Source organism: Tetrahymena thermophila (assembly GCF_000189635.1).
Source record: "Tetrahymena thermophila SB210 genomic scaffold scf_8254564, whole genome shotgun sequence".
Taxonomy (NCBI): Eukaryota; Ciliophora; class Oligohymenophorea; order Hymenostomatida; family Tetrahymenidae; genus Tetrahymena; species Tetrahymena thermophila.
This window is the reverse complement of record NW_002476335.1, coordinates 542,987-560,430: the sequence shown is the minus strand read 5'-3', so window position 1 is coordinate 560,430 and position 17,444 is coordinate 542,987. Positions and strand designations below refer to the sequence as shown.

The following is a 17,444-nucleotide window of genomic DNA, read 5'->3' as shown; positions in this document are numbered from 1 at the left end:
TTAAAATTATAAATTTTATGTTAAAATTTTATTAATTTGAATTGTAAATATTTTTTTGATACAAAATATTCATCGATAATCAGAAACTTCAATTTATTTCTAATTTTTATAAAATTTTTCTAAAAAGATTTCTTTCTGAAGCTCATATATAAAATCATAATCATCAAGATTATTTATATTAGCTAGTGGGTTATGTAAAATTTCTTTTCTTTCTTCAATAACTCTTAAAAGATGAGAGCTTTCTATTTCATAAGTTTGAATAAATGCTTAGAATTCATAAGGACAGTTTTCATCTTAGCATATTCTTGTTGTTATTTTAGTAGCAGGTATACTGATAAAATCATAAGTCTAAATATTTATCTAAAATGAATTTTAAACTTTCCTTTCTATAAATGTTTTCATGCTTGCTAAAAGCGAATCAAATCTCGATTTTCTGTTCATAAAATCAACGATACCCAATCTTAAATAAATCTAAGGAGCACTCTCTAAGCTAGTTCCTAGTAGTGCTAGTAATCCCTCGCTAATACCAAAAAAAGCTCCTTAGTATTCGAAACTCTCAGGATTTTTGCCTAAAACTGAATAAGAATAGAATGACTCTTTCTCTTGACACAATTTTTCGTTTATAAAATCAATAAACTCCTACCTTTTTTATTAATAGCTTCGATAATTTGTCTCAGGATCAACTTTAATAAAAGAAAATGAATAAACTTCCTTTTTTAATTTTAAGGCTCAAATATACTTACTCATTTTTTTATTAACTTCATAGTTAAATACTTCGTGATTATAATGCTCTTTAAGTTTGTTATGAAAAAGTAGAATTAGCTAAGAAAGCTAATATAAATTTTGATCATTCTTAGATTTGAGTAAATCAACAACATATTAAACATTTTGAGTGTCTTTTTTTTATTTAAAATCATCTAGCTGATTTATATCTGATCTAGAATAAATTTAAAGTGTTCTATTTTGCTTATGAACTACTATTTGTTAAATTCCGTCCCTATCCTTAATAGCCCGAGCTCTCTCTGTCAGTGTAAATAATGAATCATCTTTTAAATAGTCTAAATCTATTAAATATCCTCCAAAATAAATTATATTTCCTACAGTACTTAGATTTTTCCAAATAGGAATTGTTTAGCATAAAATTTTATGAGTTCTCTGTTTGCTAAATTATTTTTTACTTCTCTTCTTTATAGATTTATTAGAAACAGAAGTAAATAGATAAGAGGAATTATTTTCACTGCTTTAACTCATTTTTTATAATTGTACATAAAAATTAAATTCTATAAATTAATTATTTAAGAGATAGAATAAGACTAATATTAGCAATAAATGATTAAAAAGAAAAATAATCTTTAAGTAAAAAATCACGACTTCATTTTTTATAAAATTAGTAAAATAAATTTATTTATTTTTTTATAAATAGATAATAAAATATATTTAATGTAAATAGTGCTACTTTTGTTTTTGTTAGTACGATAAACTATTATCAGCAAATTTTTGATTTAATAGTTTTTAAGAAATCATAAGAAAATACTTTGTAATTTATTATAATATCAAGGCAATTTTAAAAATAAAAAAGATTTCTTTTATTTTTGATACGCTTTCAATAATAACTTTTGACAGACAGGCAGACAGGAAGCAATTTCTAAATAAAAAATAGGGAAGCTTGATATTTAACAAATATCACACAAAAACAAAGTTAATCAAGCAATTATAATCATCTGATTAGGAAGTATGAAGATTTGGTGAAAATTGATATAGTTTATATTAGATACAGGAAGAATCATATATATAAATAAGAGGTTATTAAAATTAAACAATATCATTAAAGAAATTTTATCAAAATTATATAAGTAATTTAAAAAATAATAAAAAATCTTACAAAAGGTAAATAAATAGCTAGAATTAGAAAAATAAAAATGTACCAAGACGATAACAACAACAACCAATATCAAGATCAATATCAAAGCAACTATTACGATAATACTTATTAATAGAACTATGGCTAATAAGATTACTAATAGAATCAATAAACAGATTAATAAAATCAATAACAAAATTAAAATTTCGATTATAATGTAATAAACATTCCTTTAAAAACTATTATACGCTTTTTCTTCATTATAATTATCATTATTTTTTCATTTCTGCAATTAAAAAGATGAAAAATTTTAACTATTTTGGAAATTTTGACATAAAAAATGATTAAAAAATTTATAAAATACATTTAGAATGTTCAAAGACCAGATGATTCTTAGAGAATTTTCAATCCTTTCATTTTGGATGATAACAATGAGGTAAAAAAAAAATTATATATATAAAAAAGGCAAAATCTGTAATCAATATCCTTGATAATATAAAACAAATAGATTTAAATTTCAGTTGGTGAACCTGTTACTAAAGAAACTACTTTAAGCAAGCACACTGTTTACAATATTAAAGGTACTGATAAGATTGGTTAATTTGATGTATACCGTAGATTCAATGAATTTTACACCCTAAAGGAAGTTCTTGTTGCTAGATGGCCTGGCTGCTTTATTCCTTCTATTCCAGCTAAAGAAATAGTACTTAAAATATTATAAAAAAGCATTTTGGCATAAAAAATTAGAAATATTAAATAAAAACAATTTATTCTTATCATAAATACTATTACTTAATCATAAAATGAATTTTGAAAAAATTTTTATATAATTTTGAAAGAATTCTACAAGCCAAAACGTTGTTGAAAACAGAGCCCGTTTCTTGAACAGTTTCTGTAATTAGATGGCCAGACTTAAACATTTATTCTACTCAGAAGAATTCCAATAATTCTTGCGCTCTAAAGATTCTGATGTATCTAAGGTAATTAATTAATTAAAATATTATAAATTACAGTGAAAAACAATCGAATAAATGTAAAAGAATTAATGATGAAATACTTTGGCTCATAAATAATAAAATATTGAAAAATTATTAATTTTTACTAAAATATAATTAGCATCTCTCTACCCTCAAAAAAGTCACAACTTCAGACATTATTGACAAGTATTAACTCACTTTCCCTGAAATATGCGAAGTAATTCACTTTAAAATAATTCATTTATCAAAAATTATATTGAAAAAATATTAGCAACCATTGTAATCTGATTTAGATATTAAAATTAATTCATGGACTGGCTTTTTAAAGAGAGCTATTGGAGGATTAAAGGTAAAATTAATAGATAAATAATTAATTAATATTTATTTATAACTGATTTTATTTAATAATAGAATTACAAGGATTAATTAAAGACCCTCACTGAATTGAGAAAGGAATTAAATAAAAATTTTGCTTAGTTTAATGAAGAAATTCTTCCTGATTATGAAAAATGTCTCATTTCTGAATACGTTTCAAATGATAACTTTGCTTTGATTTTCTCCAACGAAGCTAATGTTGGCTTACATGAATTTAATGAGAAATTTGTAATTAAAAAATGATTAATATCAAAGCATTATTAATTTTTATTATTTATTTTATCAGAAAAACAGTAAAGATAAAAACTCCTTCTAATACTTGTATGATATGGTTAAGTATGAACTCAGAGATGCTGAAGTAAATATTTAAAAAAATACATTTTAGTTTCTAAAGTTAAATTCTAATTACTAAAATAGGCATTCGAAGAGTCAATTAAAGAAAAAGAATAGTTAGAAAAGAAAAGAAGTAGTGTTTAAAAGGATTTAAAGGATGATGAAGAAGATTTAAATAAGCTTATTTCTGGTAAGAAAACAGTCAAAGCAATTTTTTCCAGCAGCGAAGAATAAAAAAAGAAATTAGAAACTAAAATCGATTAAGTAAACAAACAAATATTTTTTTTTAGCTAAATTCTAATCTAAATTTATTTTGAAAAAAGTTCAAAGTTGAGTTGAAGAATTTAGATAACTTAATAGAAATAGTAACCAAAATTATTGGTATGGTAGAAATCGATAGATTCAGAGTAATTAATATTTTTTATTCTCATTATCAATTAAATATTTATTTTTTTAATAATTTAGAAAGAAAAACGTATGACATTCCACAGAGTCCTCTAATGTGTTGCTGACTCAGAAATCTGCAATAGTATGGATTTGATGTAATACTGGAGCCAAGTAAATGATAGTTCTACAAGATTATTAAAAAATTACTGATTGTAAAGTTTTAGCAAAGTTAAATATTATAATTAGCAATACAGAAAGTCTATTAAATAAACAATAAGAATAGTCACTTACTTACCAGCATCCTAAAAATATACCTAAGTCTATCTATCTAAATAATATTCAATAATAAAATTCAACCAAAAATATTAAAATTATCATTAAATTTTTAAAATAATTACTTTAATCATAGATAAATTTATTGTAATGTATTATAAAGGTTTATCAAATATTGGCAAAATTTATCTCTTTCAAAAATATTTTAATTATATTCTTATTGCTTGATTTGTTAATTAAACATGTTAAACGATTTTTTAGAAAAATTTGACTTTACATTTCTAAAAATAATTAATCATTACTATTTTTTTATTTTAAAATAAAACTTATTTTAAATATAATTTACTTTTAATAATTTCAAAATAGTATTTTTATCTGTATCTTTTGTTACTAAATGATTTCTATTTTAGACTTAACTAAGAGTTTAAGGAAGTATTAAAATTATAATTTTACTTTAAAATTTTATTGATTATTGCAAATTAAAAGTTGAGAAAAAAATCTACCATATCAGTTTATAAAATACTGTGGTTGGTTTATATAATAATGTTTAAAAGTTTTAATTTTTCATCTTTTTTATATTGAAATGAATTCAAAATATATTTTTATTTAATAGTTTTAAAATATTTTTATGCTTTTCTTATTCACCAACTTAAACCTACAAAACTATATCCACATATTTTATCCTTGCTTATTTGAATAAATAGAGAAAATTTATTTTTTTAAAAATAATAATAGATGGTCGAATATTTATTGAAATATATGGTACTTATTATATAGTTAAAAATTAATTAAGCTTACTTAATAAATAGAAACCTTAATTAATAAAATTTTGAACTTTGATCTTTATTTTTGTTTTTGTTTTTTTGCTTTTTTGTAAGATTTAGACAAAACACATTTATACTATATTAAATTGAAGTTTAGGGTAAAAGTAAATATATTTTATCAAAAAATGACTGTATATGAATATGTTGATATACAAATTATTTTAAATATCTCATTTTATTTGTTTAAATTTGTATATTTAATGAAAGCTTTAAGATCTGTCAAAGTAAAAAATTAGAAAAGTTAAATTTACTAAATTAAATTGTTTTTTCTTTCAAATAAAGGAGTAGTTTATTTTCTTTAAGAATTTTTAAATTCATTAAAAAAGCTAATATATTTTTTATAATAATTTATGACTAATCGAAGGCATTTATTTCCTTCAGTAGTAAATATTTTTCAAATGTGGACCTATTCTTATATAAATAATTTATTTATGACACTTATAAGTAGAGATGTAAATAGTATTTCATATAATACTGCTAAAAAGCTAAGTAATTTGATTAAAGACTCTATTTTTCATGCATAAGAAATTTTCCTATTAGCTACTTTTGAAAGGAATCCAAAGAATGTATATCAAAATAGTAAGCGTTTATATTCATATAATTGCTAGCAATTTTTCTAAAAAATTAATAAATACAAAAAAAAAAAATTTAAATAATCTAACAAAGAGTTTAAAAGAAAGGTCATTAAATATATCAAACTTATAATTATCCATCCTAACTATAACTAGGTACAATTGTTGTCCAACCCACAAAAAAACAAACTTTAAAATGTTATAAAACTATACTTAATCTGCTGCAATCTAGTATTCTCTCGATTAATCAGTGATACGTAGAATTAATAAAGAAATATAGTAAGAGTCGCTCAATAAAGACAGCAGAATTATTTTAATTCCTCCTACCAATGATAACTACCACAATTTAAGAGCCTTTTATATAATGAAAGAAGGATAATTTTAAATGGATGATTAAGTTCACACTTCTCAATTAATTTAAAATGTTATTTAGATTGATGATACCTAAAAGCCAAATAAAAAATAAAAATATGTTTATACTGATTGTATCTTAGAGATCAGTATTGTAATTCCTAAAAACTACCCTATTTCTCACCCGCGTTTTAAATTTCCTTAGTAACCTCTTCACCCTTCTTTCAAAAACGAAGCAATATGTTGTGGTATTTCTTGCTAGTTTAAAAAAAACTGGGATCCTACTTAAACAATATTTTCAGGCATAGAGACTTATTGTACAAATGTCCTAAGTATTCCAAGTCTTATAAAAAGTGGATATAATATAGATCTAACAAGAGACTGCAATTTTGAAATGATAAACATGATAAGCTGTAATAAAAATATGTTCTTAGAAAAATGCGAGAAATGGGCTGCCACTAAAGGAAACTTATTATAATATATTGAAGACGCCTAGTTTACTAATTATTTGAAAAAGAACAGCAGCAATTCATTGGTTAAAGAAATTTTGTGTAAAATGTAGTAAATCAAAGACAGAAGAACTGCATATTAAATTAGAATGATAGAAAAAAATGCAGAGTATTTTCAATCACTTTCAATATCTATGATTCAGCAGATAATATAAAGATCTTAAAACCCTAATTTAATGTCTTTAGTCAATTAATTAAGTAAAAAGAGTTAGTGAAGCTGTGATTTTCGACTAATTTATCAATGCCTGTGACGTAATATCACACCTATTTATTTAAACTAAGTCAATAAAGAATCGCCAATCAATTTTAAAAGACCCTTCCTTATTGATAGTTTTAACTACTATTTTCATCGCCAAATTCATTCATTTATTTATAACATATTTAAAATTAAGCAATATATAAATTAAATTTAACACTATGTAAATACTTTATAATTAAATACTCCACTTCATTTTTGTAAGAAAATTTATCTAAAAATATTTATAAATACTCAAAATAGCTATTCTTTTTGCTTTTTTTTAAGTAGATCAAAATATTTTGCTTTTACTTTTCCATTTTTAATATATATTATTGATGGTTAGTTTAATTTTTAACATTTTTTATCTTACCTTTTCTTTTTTATTAAGTAAAAAGAAGGAGAAAAATCAAAAAGATAAATTAACTAAACATTTCTTTTATAAGATTAATTTTTCTATTTTTAATATGTCATCTCAAACAAAAAATTCTTCTAAATTAATTTGTTTTCTATTTCTATTAAGTGTTATGAATCCAATCTATTTTTTGATTTGTAAACTATTAATTTAGTATTATTTTTATCATACGCTCATTTTTGTTCACAATTTTTAAAAAGTTTGAAAAAAAAAAACAAACATATTTTAAATAACTTACTTATGAATTTATTTAATTTTATATAAAATTTGTAATTTTAATATTAATCAGTTATATTTATTTTAAATTTATAATTTTAATCACTATTATTGTCGTAAAAGCAAAACAATTTAGAAATTAGAAAGATCGAAAAATCAAATAAAATAGCTTTTAGATAAGAATCTTTTTAAAAAATATTTAAAATTTTTTTTATTTAGTAAATATTGACAAATAATTTAAATAAAAATTGAATAATATAATAAAAATAAAAAGAATATGATTATCTTATCCCTTGATAAAAATCCAACCAAGTCCTTAGAATAACAAAATTTCTCATATTTTGAACCTTAAAAAATTTTATAACTTGATCTTTTTACATGATTAGTTACACTATGTAAAAAACTAATTTTATTTTTATGGAATATTTTTTATTTATAAAATTTATATTATGTTTTTAAATAGTTGCTTTATAGAATTTAATTATATTGTATTTAGGTTGTAACCAACTAAGCCTCTAGGATAAATTTTAATTTTTTATAAGTTGCTGATTGATTTAAGATAAAGTAGTCTAAAATTAATTAGATATTTTGATACGCTGTATTAAAAATTAATAAAATTTATTATTTAAAATCATATAATAAATAACTTTTTACTAATTAGATAAAATGTTTTAAATTGAATTTATATTATTTTTAATTAATATTCACATACTTTAAATTAGATTTATGATTGAAATTTCCTTACTTACTTATTTTAAATGTAAATAAAACATTATCTCAATTAAATATTTCTTCAAAATAGCTTTATTGCTTTTTTATAGCTAAAATATATTTACTCATAATTTAATTTTACTTAAATAAAATATTTAATAAATCCATGAGTTGCTAATTCATATTCAATTTTTTATAGATATTAAAATAAATAAATATATTTTAAGTAAAACTATTTAACAGATTCAATTGAGTATTTTCAAAATTTTAAAGTTATTTTTTTAAGAGTAACTTTAAAAATAATAATAAAAATTAAAATGTTAAACAATTTAAATGAATAAATATATAAATGTAGATAGATATACTTATAGATTTTAATTTTTATTGGTCTTGCCTATCATGATACAAAATGATTAAAATAGTGGTAGATTATCAGTTTTTATTAAAATTAAAATTTTTATAATTTAACAATTAATTAATTAGCTATATTTGTGCTTTTAAAAAATATTAATCATGAGTTTGTTCCCTTTTTGATATTTTATTTTACTATATATATTATTAGTAGATTCTTTTTTGATTAATTGTACAGGCTCAATTTTATAATTAAATAAAGAAATATGCATCACTAATTTTAATTTAACTTTTGATCATTAACTTTTTACAATAATTTATAAATGATTATTAAAATAAATAAAAATTTTTAATCAACATTGAAGTAATTTACAAACAAAATATTTTTGTGACTAAATATAAACAATAAATAAACAAATATCAATAATAAAATAGAAAATTAATATATAAGATTATAAATTAGCTAACTAAGGAGAAATGCAGGTTGACAGTGGTGTTTACGACTGGTTAAAGGAGCTTAAGTTAGTATATGGAAGGGTGAAATAGTTGCAAAATTAAAATATAATGATTAGTGATGAATAAGCTAAACTCTTCTAAAACGGAATACAACTTGGTAAACTTTTAACTCAAATTACTGACAACTATAATGTTATCAATGATGTTGCGAGACTTAAGAACCTTCAAAACCCATCGACTAGAGTTTATAATTGGAATATTATTCAAAACTGCTTAAAATAAATAGATTTTAAGCTAGAAGGTGAAATAAAGAGTTTAATAGTTTCAGGAGATAATGAAATGTTGTCAGATTTACTTAAAGATCTATATAAAACATTTAAATTAAAGCCATAACTATAGCTTCCAAATATAAATTAGATCAATCAATCCTTTTCGCACAATAACGTAACCTATTTACAAAAATGTTAACTCATTTAAAATCATTTATTTACTTTCTGCCATATTCTATTTTAAAAGTAGAAGCGAAAAAAAAAAATCTTGCAATTGATTAAAAAATAAATGCTATTTCTACTATAAACACTTAAGCGCTATTATTATTAATTTAAATTTTATTTAATACAACTCAGAGTAGTATTAGAAGCATCAACAACGAAAACAGCATGAACTATCCAATTGACTACTTTGAAAACTAATTTATTAATAATGAAGGTAATAAAAATACTACTATTTAAATAATTAGGTCTTATACAAAATTTTAAAATTTGATTATGAATTTCAATTAGAATTAAATGATCCATCCAGAGTAGATATTTCATAAATTGACATCAACAAAAGGCTTTCTGACTGCACTTCATTACTAGAATTCATTTTAGTGGGTTTGTGTAAAGAACTAAATTTAAAACCTAAGCAGGTATGAATGATAAACACTTTTTAATTATTTTTTCAAATATAATTCATGAAATTTATACTAGAATAAGTAAGTTTCTTTTTTCATCAAAATTATTTTAATATCAAAAAGGCCGTTGGTTTACTTGCAAATAATAATAAATATTTGGCTGTTGGTCTCATAAAAGGAATGAAAACAAGTTTTCAACCTCTTTGTAACTGGCTTCAAAATGTTTATGTGAACATCAAAACGGTTTTAGGATTTATTGAAAAAGAGGAATCTGATCTTTTTAGGTTTCTTGATATGATTAAGCCTGGGTTGCAATCTTCAAGTGAGCAAGTGGCTCTGTGGTCAACCAGAATAATCTCTAAAGTTGCTTTTGAAGTAAGTAACACTGATATTCTACCTCAAACATATTAATGGTTTATTAGAGAAAATGGAGGACTTTAATCATGTATATTATGCCTAAAAAGACATAAAGTGATTAAAATGAATGTTGTTTAGATCATAACACAAATTGCTAAATACAATCTTTCTGATTTATTTATTGTTTAAATGAGAAAACTATTTGAAGATATTAAAGAATATATAAGGTACATATCACTTATATTTCCGAATCTTATGGAAATGCAAAATTACAAAGAAGAGGTAATAAAATTATTTTACTCATTACTTTTTTTCTCATATCAATAAATCTTTTAATTAACATTAGCTCCTTTCAAATAGAATTTTAGATTTTTGGATTGAGTAATCTTAAAAAATAGCAGATTATGACCCAATTAAAAATAGTGCTAGTGACAGACAGGCAGCCCTGTAGCTACTTTGTGATTGCTGGATTACATATCCAAGACATATTACAGATAATTTACAAATTTCAATATAAATTCTAGATTTACTGAAAAAAGGATCAAGAGATTTCTCTTAAGTCCTCAAGTTTCATTCATTGCAATTACTCTTTGTTTTATTAGAAAATTTTGCTAATCAAAAAAATCCTTCCACTGCACTCATATACAAGAAGCTTACTTTTTCATTAATAGAAAACAGCTCAGATACTAACTTAAGAGAGTTTATTCTCCGAAATTTTGCTTATACATTTAAGAGATTTGCTTAAATGCCTCCTGACGTGCTATTAGATCCATTCATAAAGTAGATTTAGGTAATTTTTCATTTAGCAATTAAATTAAAGATTTTTAATTAAGAATATTTAATTATTAAACAGTTACGTTCTACAAATAACATATTTACTATGAACACATGTGAAGTTGAGTTTTTTACTACTATTAGTAGTCATCCTGGACTAAATTTAAAAACTGCTATATAAATGACAGACATGCTAAGCAAAATGTACTTGCAAGATATTATATGGAGCTAAAGCTTGTTTTAATCTATTAAAAACTTGATTGATAAATTCATAGAGAATGAAACATTTTAAGAATATACTTTAAAATTATCTTAAGCATCTCTTAACATGATTTAAAATAGCTATAACTAGCTTCTACAACAGCCAGGTAGATTCTAACAAGATTATACTACAGAATAAGAGTAAGTTATTATCGAAGCATAGAGAAGGGCACTGATTATAGAATTGAATAAATTTATCCTTGAAAGAGAAGTTCCTAGCTTAAATAAAGAAATTAGAGATTTTGTTGTAAAAGTTTAATAAGATCTATTGGCTACAGGTATTTAATACAAAGGAATATATCAGCTATTATTGTTCTTTGGAGATCCTGATTAAGTAATTCAAAAATACAAGGATGACGAACTTGCAAAATAAAAAGATTTTGAGTACAATCTATTTTAAATGTAGCAAAACCAAAAGTCCTCTACTGCTCATTCTGATTCAAATCAAAAGCCTTAACAGTACCTTCGTAAAAACTCTAATGAAATAGACTGGGGAGATGCCTTTGAGTCTTCCCCACGCCATCCAAAGATAAATAATTATGCATATAACAACAATTCTTAACTTGGAGCAGATGGATCCCCCTCTATGAGACAATATAATACAAATACATATGGAGCTAATAGAATGGATTTTTAGTAATTTGAATAGACTAATCTTTAACACATGAATCAACTATAAAAAACAAGAGGTATTTATTATTGAAATTTATGTAGTTAATATATATTTACTTATTTGAAATTATATTCTCAAAAGATCACAATATGCCCTTCGATTCTGTATATGAAAAAGATAATAAGTATTCAAGCATACTAAATAAATCTAGAGCTCATTTAAGTTTAGAAAGAAGAAAAGATGAAATTGATTAAATAAGAGAAAAGAGAGAAAATAAATCTTTACTTAATGATTTAGATAAATTTTGGAAGTTCTAAAAGGAGTAACAATTGAAAAAAGAGACTGAGTAAGAAGTAAATAAAATCCATACCAAATTGAATGTAGCTAAATAAAAGCAAACAGACTAATACGCTCAGTTGGTTTATCAAGAAAAAGAACTTGATACAATTAAAAGCTTAAATAAGGTAACATTTTTTAATATTTATTTATCAAACTTCAATAATAAATAAATAAATTAAAGTATAAAATAGTCAAAATTGAGGAGTTAGAGTAAAGAGATATAGACTCGTTAGATATAGTTATGAAGCAGTATGCAAATACTTTCAAATTTGTATTTAGCAGGTACAGTAACATCCATAAAATGTTTAATAAAAAGAATGATTTATTTTAAGAGTAAAAAAATACTTCAGAACTAATTTCTTTCGGGGATGTTTGGAATTGCTGTAAAGATTTTGACCTTCAAAAGTTCGTAAGTAGAGATGATGTACTTAATATAATGAAATAAGTTAACTCCAATCCTTAATACACTTTCCTAAAATACTCTGATTTTGTTTAATTTATAGTTTAACTGTCTATATTTATGTTTAGCTAACCTCCTAAAGATCTCCGTGGATAACCATTAGGGTAAGGATAGCATTTTGTTTTATTGAATTTTAATTAATAAATTAATTTATTTATTTATCAGCAACCAATTAAGAGAGCTCTTTTAGACTATGGCTCTTTATAAAAAGAATAAAGGAGTCAATCCAGCTATTTTTGAGAATCCTGAATGCTTCGCTCCTAACTTAGATGTTATGACTATTAAATCATGGAATAACAGATTATTGAAGGATCCAAATATGCCATTACCAGATAATCTGAAGAAGGTTTAAGAAAAGTAGTATTACTTAAATAATAATTTTGACGGAAATAAAATTATCGGTTTAAGTGAAGGTTATATCCTTGCATATTCTGTCCTATAAGATATTTTAAAGGAAAACTTTAAGTAAGTTATTTAAATTAAATTAAATCAAATGTTTAATAATACTAAATAATCAGCATTTCTATTGGAGAGAATAAGATGAAAATAGTTAATATTGTTTAAGCACGCCCTAAGCCTATCCCAAGCATAGTTACATTGTAAAAAATAATACCAAATAAACAAGATCCATAAACTCCTTAGCCTCCTAAAAGTAATTAATTTGTTTAGAAAATCATTCTTTCTAATTTAATAAAAATTTTTAATTAGAAAATAATTCTATGAGTGTAAAAGATTTAAGAAGTCTCAAACAATCAAATATTTACTAAAGTTTGTGGGTGGAAAAATATTCTTAATATGGGTTACCAGGCTTACCTAAATCGAGGAAGGCCATCTTAAATTAAGTAATATCAATTTAATCTCGATTTTATTAATAATTATTATTAAAAAATCAAAAAGGCTGAGAAAAACAGACTGCAAAAGGAAGAAGAAGAAATAAAAAAGCAGTAGAGTTTAGATAGAAAAATGAAACAAAGAATCAAAGAAGTTGAGCTATAGAAAGATGTAATTGAAGCTTTTAAAGCTAAAAAGAGATAAGAAGAGCTAGAAAAGGAATAAAAGAAAATTTAAGAAATGGAGAAAGAAAAAGAAAGATATTAACGTTAAAGATTGCAGTAAATAGCAATGAAAAATGAGCTAAATAAAAAACTTGAAGAAAAAAAAATTCTTAAAATGAAGCAAATTCAAGATCAGTTAGAAAAACAATAAGAATTAGAAAGAAAGAGAAGAGAGTAAATTGAAGCAAATAGATAGAGGGTCGAATACAGAGAAGGATAGGTAGAATTAAGAAACATGAGAAAAAAAATATAGGATGATGAAAAATACCATAAAGAGTAAGAGAGATAATCATCTTTACAAAACAAGCATAAGAATATCAATGAGATTGCTTTATAAAAAGAATAGGATAGGAGAGATAGAGAAAATGAATTTAAGTATTTATTTGAAGAACTACAAGCAAATCCCGAGATTAGAAAGACATTAACTGAAAATTCTCGCATTCTTTCGACACTCTTTTCTCTTTATAAGAATTATTAAGATATCAAAATTTAAAATCAGAAAGACACAGAATAAGTTGATTAGTTATCTTACAGAGGATTTTACTTAATATGCTCTCACTTCAAGATTTTACCACAGATTATTAATTCAGACGAAGTCTCCAAAATGTACAATAATTGTGCTCGTAACAATTACGAAGGTTAATATGGTATAATTTATGAGCAGTTTGAGGAGCTTTTATTGAGGATTGCTGTTAAAGGCAGACCAGTGTTTGATGAGATTTAAAAATATGACTAAGAAGATCCTGATAACTTTGGAATTAATTATTAGGAAATAGTGAAAAGAGAAATCCAGAAATTGCAATAGGAAAAATTAGAGAGATTAAAGTTAAAGAAAAAAAAATAAGATAAAGATAAAGACAAAGACAAAAAGAAAATTCAGCTTGACTTTGTTAAAGATAATGTTGAATAAGTTTCAGTGCATGACATTTAAAACTTAAAACTTACAACAGCAGATTCACTCAAAGGATTAATTTTATATCTTGATCTTCCACAAGACAAGCATGCTCTTTTCTAATACGTTAAAAACTTATAAGGAGAAAACTTAGACAACAGAGGCTAATTTAATGGAAATAGTTCTATTTACAGTAGAGGTAATTAATATTTTACAATTTGAAATTAATGAATTCATTAAAACTTTTTATCAAAAAGATCCATACCAGGGAACCAGAGGGAGAAATGGTAGTACTTCAAGTTCTCCAATAAGAGAAAGAACATCTTCATTACAACTACAAAAAAAATACCCCAAAAGCAAAAAATATTCTAATATATAATCAAAATATAAATCTTCTGTATAAGGAGATCCTTTTTCTAACAAAAATTAACAATAAAGATCAAATTCTTAAATTCCAAAATGATATTAGTTAGAATAATATAGATATTCTATTTTCTTCTTTACCATTTGTTTAAGAGAAGACTTAGTTAGTCTGTAAGTCTGTCTTTTAAAGTATAATTTACTTTGTTTGTTTTAAAAAATAAATGTAATCAAAAAATAAAATTATAAATAAATATAAAAATAATTGGTAAAGAAGATTGTATAATATTTGCATTACATTTTAAATTTATTTATTTATCTATTTACAATTTAAATTACTAATATCAAAAACTAACACACAAGATTTACTTACAATTTTTGTTTATTTCATCTTTTGTTTGTTTCTTTGTTTGTTTGTTTATTTATTTATTTGTTTTTAACAGTTTTATATTCAAATCTACTTTTTCTTTAACTTTTCTAAATATTTTTTACTCTTTCTTACTGTGTTTATGATGGATGGATGAATGTAACTTTGATTCAAATAATTTTTAAATATTCTAACTCAAATAAGGAATTTTCTATAATCTGCTTTCTCCATATATTTTTGTAAAGTTTTATCAACAAATTGTTAGTCAATCACGATATCCTTTTGCTCAAGGTAAGGAGCATCGAAAGAAATGTTTTCTAAGCAGCGCTCAATAAGTTCATGAAGACGTCTTGCACCAATATCTTCTAATGAAGTGTTAGCTTATTCAGCTAAAATAGCTATTTTCTTGACAGCTTCATCAGTGAATTATATATTGAGACCTTCCTATTTAAGAAGTTATTGTTATTAAAAGATCATATTATATTTAGGGAACTTTAAGATGCTGTAAAGCTCATTCTTTTTGAGTTATTGAAGTTCAACACGTATTGGAAGTCTACCAAGTAGTTCAGGAATTAAATCGGATGGCTTACTCATGCTAAAAGCACCTGCTGTAATAAATAGAATGTGATCAGTTTTTACATCACCCCATTTAGTAGATACTACTGTACCTTCTATTAAAGGTAACAAATCACGCTAAACACCATCAGCGCTGGGAGATTTTTAATTTTATTAAATTTCGCCTGAGGTAGCAATTTTATCTATTTCGTCAATAAAAACTATTCCTTCTTCTTCAACTTAACGGATTGCAATTTTTTCATAATTAACACTTTTCTCCAATGCTTCTTCATAAATTTGATAAAGTTAACTGCGAGCACCTTTGACTGTCAAACGTTGCTAGTCGTTTTTAGGGTTTAAACCTTACTTGAAATTTTTAATATAATCTAAAAATTCATCAATATTTTGAAAAGATCCCTTTGTATTAACTCTTTCCCAATAATCATGAGGTAATTCAACAGTAATTCTACGATCATCCATTAAATTATTGGATATATCTTCACGCTTTTTATTTCTAACTTCTTCATTAGAAAAATTAGGTCCTAAGAAGGCATCAACTATCTAATCAAGAACAATTTACTCAATAATTTGTTTGGCATTTTCAATATTCTTTTTATGGTTTGCTTTTGCATTTCTTACTGCAGTTCTAACAAGATCCTAAATAATTTATTCTACATCTTTTCCATGGTAACCTACTTCTGTATATTTTGTAGCTTCTACTTTTATGAAAGGTGCATCTGATAATTGAGCTAATCTACGTGCTATTTCAGTTTTACCTGAGCCTGTAGGGCCTACCATCAGAATATTTTTTGGGCATACTTCTTTTTTTAAATCCTCCTCTAAAAATTGGCGTCTCCAACGATTTCTATATGCAATTGCCACAGCTCTTTTGGCTTATTCCTATCCAATAATATGTTAGCTTAAATATTCTACTACTTCTTTAGGAGTCATTGAAGAAGATTTTTTAATTGCAAACTAACTGCTCACATTAGAGAAGCTTTTATACAAAACCTATGTTAAGAATTTTGATTAAAGATTAAGTATTTTCATTTTATTTTTAAATTTTATCCTTTGAATATCTATCTAAATGTTTAATTTTTTTCTTAAAATATAGAATGAATTAGAACTTTTTGGCAAAATTATATTTTATAAGTAAAGATATGATATAAAATTTTACAAAATCATATATAAATAGTAAAAGAAAGTAGGCATATACGCCTTGCCTTTCTAATTTTAATATTTTTTAATACATATTTTATGATTGAAAAAGCATTTAAAATTAAATAAAACTTCAATTATATTTTAAATTAAATTATTTTTTTAATATTTATTTCGAATAAAATATTTATTTTAAAAGTTTTTTCTATTTATTCAAATTATCATTAGTAGCATCATTTTCTACAAGAATCATTCATTTAATTTAAACTTATAGATATTTTTTTTTATGTCAAACTTTTTAAAAATATATTAATTTTATTAGTTAAATACTGCTTGGTTGAGAAAAGAATGAATAAATTAGATAGAAAGTAGAATTTTATGTTTAATTGAAATTAATTTAACATAATTTATTACAATTATTATGGATATAATAATATTTGTGTTTGTGGGTATGTATAAAGAGGTTAAATATATATTAATACAAACACTTTTTAATTATAATTTTTATAAGA

General features: G+C 23.3%; 5 protein-coding genes across 5 annotated transcripts; 3 read left to right on the top strand and 2 right to left on the bottom strand. All coding sequences in view use genetic code 6, as the record gives it.

Annotated features, from left to right (window-relative positions):
- Positions 1 to 69: 69 nt before the first annotated feature.
- TTHERM_00219310 (hypothetical protein) lies at positions 70 to 1,251 on the bottom strand (the record flags this gene model as incomplete). The annotated part of the gene is made up of 2 exons (XM_001020603.1): positions 70 to 683; positions 744 to 1,251. The coding sequence occupies 2 exons, from the start codon at positions 1,249 to 1,251 to the stop codon at positions 70 to 72; spliced, it is 1,122 nt and encodes a 373-aa protein (XP_001020603.1).
- A 668-nt stretch (positions 1,252 to 1,919) lies between these two features.
- On the top strand, positions 1,920 to 4,143 carry TTHERM_00219300 (PX-SNX8-Mvp1p-like protein; the record flags this gene model as incomplete). Its single annotated transcript, XM_001020602.3, has 11 exons — positions 1,920 to 2,078; positions 2,232 to 2,297; positions 2,370 to 2,564; positions 2,701 to 2,841; positions 2,978 to 3,055; positions 3,110 to 3,187; positions 3,250 to 3,441; positions 3,500 to 3,571; positions 3,631 to 3,810; positions 3,870 to 3,953; positions 4,012 to 4,143. 11 exons carry the CDS (start codon positions 1,920 to 1,922, stop codon positions 4,141 to 4,143), a joined length of 1,377 nt encoding a protein of 458 aa, XP_001020602.2.
- A 1,655-nt stretch (positions 4,144 to 5,798) lies between these two features.
- On the top strand, positions 5,799 to 6,677 carry TTHERM_00219290 (ubiquitin-conjugating enzyme; the record flags this gene model as incomplete). The annotated part of the gene is made up of 1 exon (XM_001020601.3): positions 5,799 to 6,677. One exon carries the CDS (start codon positions 5,799 to 5,801, stop codon positions 6,675 to 6,677), a length of 879 nt encoding a protein of 292 aa, XP_001020601.1.
- Positions 6,678 to 8,867: 2,190 nt separating this feature from the next.
- On the top strand, positions 8,868 to 14,955 carry TTHERM_00219280 (hypothetical protein; the record flags this gene model as incomplete). The annotated part of the gene is made up of 13 exons (XM_001020600.2): positions 8,868 to 9,290; positions 9,473 to 9,554; positions 9,629 to 9,756; positions 9,865 to 10,380; positions 10,445 to 10,888; positions 10,952 to 11,822; positions 11,888 to 12,210; positions 12,267 to 12,649; positions 12,711 to 13,010; positions 13,064 to 13,197; positions 13,254 to 13,387; positions 13,443 to 14,691; positions 14,750 to 14,955. The coding sequence occupies 13 exons, from the start codon at positions 8,868 to 8,870 to the stop codon at positions 14,953 to 14,955; spliced, it is 5,193 nt and encodes a 1,730-aa protein (XP_001020600.2).
- Positions 14,956 to 15,414: 459 nt separating this feature from the next.
- Positions 15,415 to 16,824, bottom strand: TTHERM_00219270 (heat shock protein HslVU, ATPase subunit HslU, putative; the record flags this gene model as incomplete). The annotated part of the gene is made up of 1 exon (XM_001020599.3): positions 15,415 to 16,824. One exon carries the CDS (start codon positions 16,822 to 16,824, stop codon positions 15,415 to 15,417), a length of 1,410 nt encoding a protein of 469 aa, XP_001020599.1.
- Between the last annotated feature and the right edge of the window lie 620 nt (positions 16,825 to 17,444).